General features: G+C 46.8%; 1 protein-coding gene across 1 annotated transcript in view; it reads right to left on the bottom strand.

Moving 5' to 3' along the window:
- The window catches only part of DMRT1 (doublesex and mab-3 related transcription factor 1), a 113015-nt gene that overhangs the window by 101527 nt on the left and 5080 nt on the right, over positions 1-6408 (bottom strand). The window contains exon 2 of the mRNA XM_032291004.1: positions 5349-5532. Within this exon, the coding sequence (XP_032146895.1) occupies positions 5349-5532 (184 nt within the window). The remainder of the gene's footprint in view (positions 1-5348; positions 5533-6408) is intronic.

Genomic DNA, 6408 nt, shown 5'->3' with positions numbered 1-6408 from the left:
CACTCATGTTACCCAGGCTGGAGTGCAATGGCGCGATCTCGGCTCACTGCAACCTCCGCCTCCTGGGTTCAGGCAATTCTCCTGCCTCAGCCTCCTGAGTAGCTGGGATTACAGGCACGCATCACCATGCCCAGCTAATTTTTTTGTATTTTTAGTAGAGACGGGGTTTCACCATGTTGACCAGGATGGTCTCGATCTCTTAACCTCAGGATCCACCCGCCTCGGCCTCCCAAAGTGCTGGGATTACAGGCTTGAGCCACCGTGCCCGGCTATTTTTTTTTTTTTTTTTGAGACGGATTCTTGCTCTGTCGCCCAGGCTGGAGTGAGGTGGTGCAATCTTGGCTCACTGCAACCTCCGCCTCCCGGGTGCAAGTAATTCTACTGCCTCAGCCTCCCGAGCAGCTGGGACCACAGGTACATGCCACCACACTCAGCCAAGTTTTTGTATTTTTAGTAGAGATGGGGTTTCACCATATTGGCCAGGCTGGTCTCGAACTCCTGACCTCATGATCCACCCGCCTCGGCCTCCCAAAGTGCTGGGATTACAGGTGTGAGCCACCACTCCCAGCCCACTATTCATTCCCTTTTCTTTTCTTTCTTTCTTTTTCTTTTTTTTTTTGAGATAGAGTTTCACTCTTGTTGCCCAGGGTGGAATGCAATTGCACGATCTCGGCTCACTGCAACCTCCGCCTCCCAGGTTCAAGCAATTCTCCTGCCTCAGCCTCCTGAGTAGCTGGGATTACAGGCATGTGCCACCACGCCTGGCTAATTTTGTATTTTTAGTAGAGACAGGGTTTCTCTATGTTGGTCAGGTTGGTCTCGAACTCCTGACCTCAGGTGATCTAGCCACCTCGGCCTCCCAAAGTGCTGGGAGTACAGGCGTGAGCCACAGCACCCGGCATCCATTTTCAAAAGAACACATTTCATGTTTTTTGAACTTTTAAGCACTTAAACAACAAAATGTGCTCCCCTTGCGTCACGTGCTCTCTCGCTGTATGCTCTACAAATGGAGTAACTACTAAAGAAAAGTGAAGGAAAAGCCCTGTCAATATTAGGCACAGACCTGAATGAGCCTTCTAACAGGGGAAAGGTGACTGAAACTGGGCCACGATCCACAGAAGAGGCTGAAGCTGCCCAGGGGGGCCCAAGGTGGTTTGATCTGGAGGGGGATGAATGTGAGCAGAGATGGAAGTCCCGCATGCTCCAGAAGGGAGGGCCCCAAGAGAGATAACATTCAGGTCCTTACAAAGGACACACATGCAGAACCGAATTATCTACAATGCAACCCTTCATCTGACAGTTTCTGCACAGAAGAGGAGAGCAGAGAACTAAGCAGACCTTAACGTAAGAACTGCATCAAACGGCATTCTACAGGAGCACGGAAGGTTGAAGAAAAAGTAGAATATTAAATGAAACAAAACAAAGAGGAGCCTAAATTTACAAAAAGAAAAAGGGCCTGAGATTTAAGTCAGCTAATAGCTTTTGGGGAAAAAAATTACATTTTATGCTAAATTTCAAAAAAGGAAACCACAGAAAAATGTAAATTTGCTACTAATTCTTTGTTATTTATAGCCAAAAATATTGTGTTTTTTTTTCCTGAATACTCCAAAAATGGCTGGGAATAAACTAGTTGCTTATAAATAGTATACCTGGGGCCAGGCACGATAGCTGACACCTGTAGTCCCAGCACTTTGGGAGGCTGAGGCAGGCGGATCACTTGAGGTCAGGAGTTAGAGGTCAGCCTGGCGAACATGGTGAAACCCCATCTCTACTAAAAGCACAAAAATTAGCTGGGTGGTGGCGTATGCCTGTAGTCCCAGCTACTCAGGAGGCTGAGGCACCAGAACCTCTTGAACCCAGGAGGCAGAGGTTGCAGTGAGTTGGGATCATGCCACAGCACACCAACCTGGGCAACAGAGCAAGACTGTCTTAAAAAAAGAAATGTGTACCTGCTAACAACTGAGCCTCTGGTACAAGCAACAGCAGTAAACAGAATTTCTTCAAAAGGCTATTTCTTTCCACAGTAATACCCACAATCATATAAGAAAATAACAACAGGCCAGGCATGATGGCTCACTCCCGTAACCCCAGCACTTTGGGAGGCCAGGGTGGGCAGATCACAAGGTCAAGAGACGGAGACCATCATGGCCAACACAGTGAAACCCTGTCTCTACTGAAAATACAAAAGCTGGGCATGGTGGTGCATGCCTGTAGTCCCAGCTACTTGGGAGGCTGAGGCAGTAGAATCGCTTGAACCCAGAAGGTAGAGGTTGCAGTGAGCTGAGATCGTGCCACTGCCCTCCAGCCTGGCAACAGAGCAAGACTGTTTCACAAACAACAACAACAACAAAAATATTTTACACTCATTATTCAAAGACTATCCAGTTAGTCTGGTCAGTCTTAGCCAATCTTTGGCTAAAGATTATAGAGATTTTCTTCTAATATATGTTCTCCTCAGAGAGGCCAGTTCTCCAATAAATGAAACAATACTTAATTTCCTTCTAGGTGTCCTCAGAATTTTGCCAAAAATCTTGGCAATAATTCTTGAGAATTTCTCTTCTTCAGTTTTGGCCTTTGGGGGAGCCAAAAGGAGACAAATAAGAAACTTCAAGGACTTTAAAGTCTACTAAGGCCAGGTACGGTGGCTCACACCCATAATCCCAGAACTTTGGGAGGCCAGGGCAGGCCGATCACTTGAGATCAGGAGTGAGACCAGCCTGGCCAACACAGTGAAACCCTGTCTCTACTAAAAACACAAAAATTAGCTGGGCGTGGTGGTGTATGCCTGTAATCCCAGCTACTCAGGAAGATGAGAGAATCTCCTGAGATGATTCTCAGAAGAGATGAGAGAATCGTCTGAGCCAGGGAGGTAAAGGTTGCAGTGAGTCAAGATTGCACCACCGCACTCCAGCCTGGGCAACAGAGCAAGATGCTGTCTCAGAAATAAATAAATAAATAAAAATCTACTAAATTTCACTAAGCAGAAGGTTAGCAACTTGACCCAAGGTGTGCTAGGTTGGTAGCTTTTACTACTCCATGACAACTCCTATAGCTTTCACCTCTCACTGCGTAATTTCAAATCCTGACCTTCCACATCTGTTTTCTTTTTTTTTTTTTTTTTTTTTTTTTGAGACAGAGTCTTACTCTGTCGCCCCAGGCTGCAGTGCCATGGTGTGATCTCGGCTTACCACAACCTCCGCTTCCCAGGTTCAAATGATTCTCCCAAATAGCTGTGATTACAGGCGGGTGCCATCATGCCGGGGTAATTTTTGTATTTTCAGTAAAGATGGGGTTTCACCATGTTGGCCAGGCTAGTCTCAAACTCCTGACCACAGGTGATCTGCCCGCCTGACCTTGTGATCCACCTGCCTCAGCCTCCCAAAGTGCTAGAACTACAGGCTTGAGCCACCTCGCCCCACCCACATGAAGTCATTTTTAGTAAATGCAACCTCTGAAAAAATGAATACAAGCTATGTATCTGTTAGTAGAAAACTATATAAGAAGTTAAGCTCCCTTTGCTGCATATAAGCTTCAGGATTCTCTACAGTCAGTGTGTCTGTTTTTCTCTCTCTCTCCCACACTTCATCTTTCTGTCTCTGTATTTATGTGGTTTAATTCTGGCATTTCAGTTTCCCTCTTGCTCATGTCCTAACGTAGTCCAGAAGTTATCAATCTCCACTCCAGAGGTCTGGTAGCAATTCCCATGAATGACAGCAACCTGTGGCTCCTGCTCCACAGAGATGAGCTAATTAGCAGAGAGCCCATCATCCTTGAAAGGTAAGGCTCCTGGAGCCTCACCTCCCCACCTGTACCTGAGCAAATGAGCACAACGCACTATCGCACTATAGGCTTCCACATTCCCCTTCCCTGTAAGTAGAATGACTCCAAGGTCTGTCAACTCCAGAGGTGAGGAAGGGACTCCTTGACCCTGAACCCTCTGTCTTGCCCCTGACTGCTTCCTTTTGTAGCTTTCCCTATCAGCACTCTGAAACACCCTGTGAAAGTCATTCTGAACTCTGCACAGCCTAAAGTCCTTCTCTAAAGCTCCACTATCTTAGGGTTTATAATCAAACCTTGAGGTCAAGCCACATCCAGCATTGACACTTATCCATCACGGGCCTTTCCCTGTATTTCTTCCTGTGAAGACCCATGGCTGCTGCCTTCTGTGCCAAGATAGAATGGCGAGGACTTTTTCCCTTAACATTGTTGCTGATTGTCCACCAGCCCTAAATCCCTCTGAGGATTAGACCACAGCCTCTAAACAATCGTTAAGTGGCCATTTTCCAAGGAAACATGGCAACTGGCTCCAGTCAAGCAGAATGGGAAATCCTTGAGTTTTGTAACCAGATAGGCTTGGAATAAATCCCAACTCAGCCAGCTCTTTTCTGTGGCAGACTCCTTACCATTTACTAAGGCTTGGTTTTTCTATCTGTAAATGATAATAATTCCTACCTCCTGAGACGTTTGTGAAAATCAAATGAGTTACTCCCCTAAGGAAAACCCAGCACTGGGACTCCCCTTCTTTACTCATGTGACACACCCCCAGTTCTCATCTCAGCCCCACAGCCAAAACCACCAGATTAGCCGTGACCCCGTGTCATTTAGTCACTAAACTTCGGACACATCTTAAAATCTCAAAGCGTAAAAATCGTATTTCTGATATACGCCTTCCTTTCTATGAAAAGCAGTTTTGGCCGGACACAGCAACTCCTACCTGTAATCCCAGCACTTTGGGAGGCTGAGGTGGATGGATCACTTGAGGTCAGGAGCTCGAGGCCAGCCTAGCTAAAATGGTGAAACCTCGTCTCTACTAAAAAAATATATAAAAATTAGCTGGGTGTGGTGGAGGGTGCCTGCCAGTCCTAGCTACTCAGGAGGCTGAGACAGGAGAATTGCTTGAACCCAGGAGATGGAGGTTGCAGTGAGCCAAGATAGCACCACTGCACTCCAGCCTGGGTGACAGAGCGAGACTCCAACTCAAAAAAAAAAAAGTTTGGGAACTATTATAAGGACATACTATGAGCAGCCAATCCAAGCAAAGAAAAGAGTATCTTGATCTCTGTTAATTACATAGTCTATAATTTCAGTAAAATACACAGAGACAGACACAGACAAACCTTCCTGCTTTCTTTGGTGCCTGCTTACCTTCCTTCTTTAATAATGGCCAAGATTCATAAGATCTTTAAGACCCTTAGGAATGCTCTCCCTCACTTTTGCCAAGATAAGAAAAAGGCCCAGAGAGCTTAAGTGACCTCTCCAAAGTGGCACAGCTAGTTAATGATAGACAGTTGTGTGACTTTAGTACACAGTGGTTAAGCATCCATGTGAACCCCAGCCCCCGAGGTTACCTGAAGCTGCAGTGGTGGGGACACTGGCCGGTGGTGGCTGAGAGGGCCCGCTGCTCTCAGTCATGAGGCACGGATTGCTGCCATTGCTCTCTCTCTTGACAAGTAGCTCAGTTGCACTGGGCAGTGGGATGGGGTGGCTGATGCCCAATTCCTCCTCCTGGGCCTGCTGCCTTCTCAGGGCCACCTGGAAGCACAGGACAACGAGTCATCCTCCAGCACTCCAGAATCAGCTTTGCCAAAAGCACAGAAGCCCCACCCATCCCAGACACCATGATTCCCTAGCTCAGGAGGTGAGGTCTGAAAATCTACCATTTCTTCTTAAAGCCACCCAGGTAGCTATGATGTGCACAGCTGAGAAACAGTTTTGAGCCAGAGTATTTTGGCCCACAGTAGGTGCTCAAAAAATGCTTGTTACCAGACATGGTGGCATAGGCCTGGAATCCCAGCTACTCAGGAAGCTGAGGCAGGAGAATCACTTAAGCCCAGGAGTTTGAGACTGTAGTGAGCTATGATCATGCCACTGCACTCCAGCCTGTTAAGAGACCCTGTCTCTTAACAAACTTGTTAAACAAATGATTGTGTAGAATAAGATTGGCTAGGAGGATCAGGAAAAAACTGTAGTCAGCCAAGCAGAGGAGTATAAGCTGAAGAGCAGAGCAGGTCAGAAGCACTGACAGATTACAAAGGAAAATGGGATCATTCATGCCTTCATTCCAAATGTATAAAAGGTCACTGTACTAACCACAAGGACCAGTAAGAGTAGATTGGATTCTACATTACTCACTGTTTAAAAAGTGAAAAAAGGCCAGGAGTGTTGGTTCACCTGTAACCCCAGCATTTTGGGAGGTGGAGTCGGGCCAATCACCTGACGTCAGGAGTTCGAGACTGGCCTGGCCAACATGGTGAAACCCCGTCTCTATACCAAAAAAAATAATAATAATACAAAAATGAGCGGGCGTGGTGGCGCACCTATAGTCCCAGCTGCTCGAGAGGCTGAGGCGGGAGAATCACTTGAACCCAGGAGGCAGAGGTTGCAATGAGCCGAGATCACGCCACTGCA

Source organism: Sapajus apella, unplaced genomic scaffold (assembly GCF_009761245.1).
Source record: "Sapajus apella isolate SASKATOON/1434 unplaced genomic scaffold, GSC_monkey_1.0 scaffold24, whole genome shotgun sequence".
NCBI classification, from domain to species: Eukaryota; Metazoa; Chordata; class Mammalia; order Primates; family Cebidae; genus Sapajus; species Sapajus apella.
Note: the sequence above shows the minus strand (reverse complement) of the source record. Positions and strands in the feature narration are given on the sequence as shown.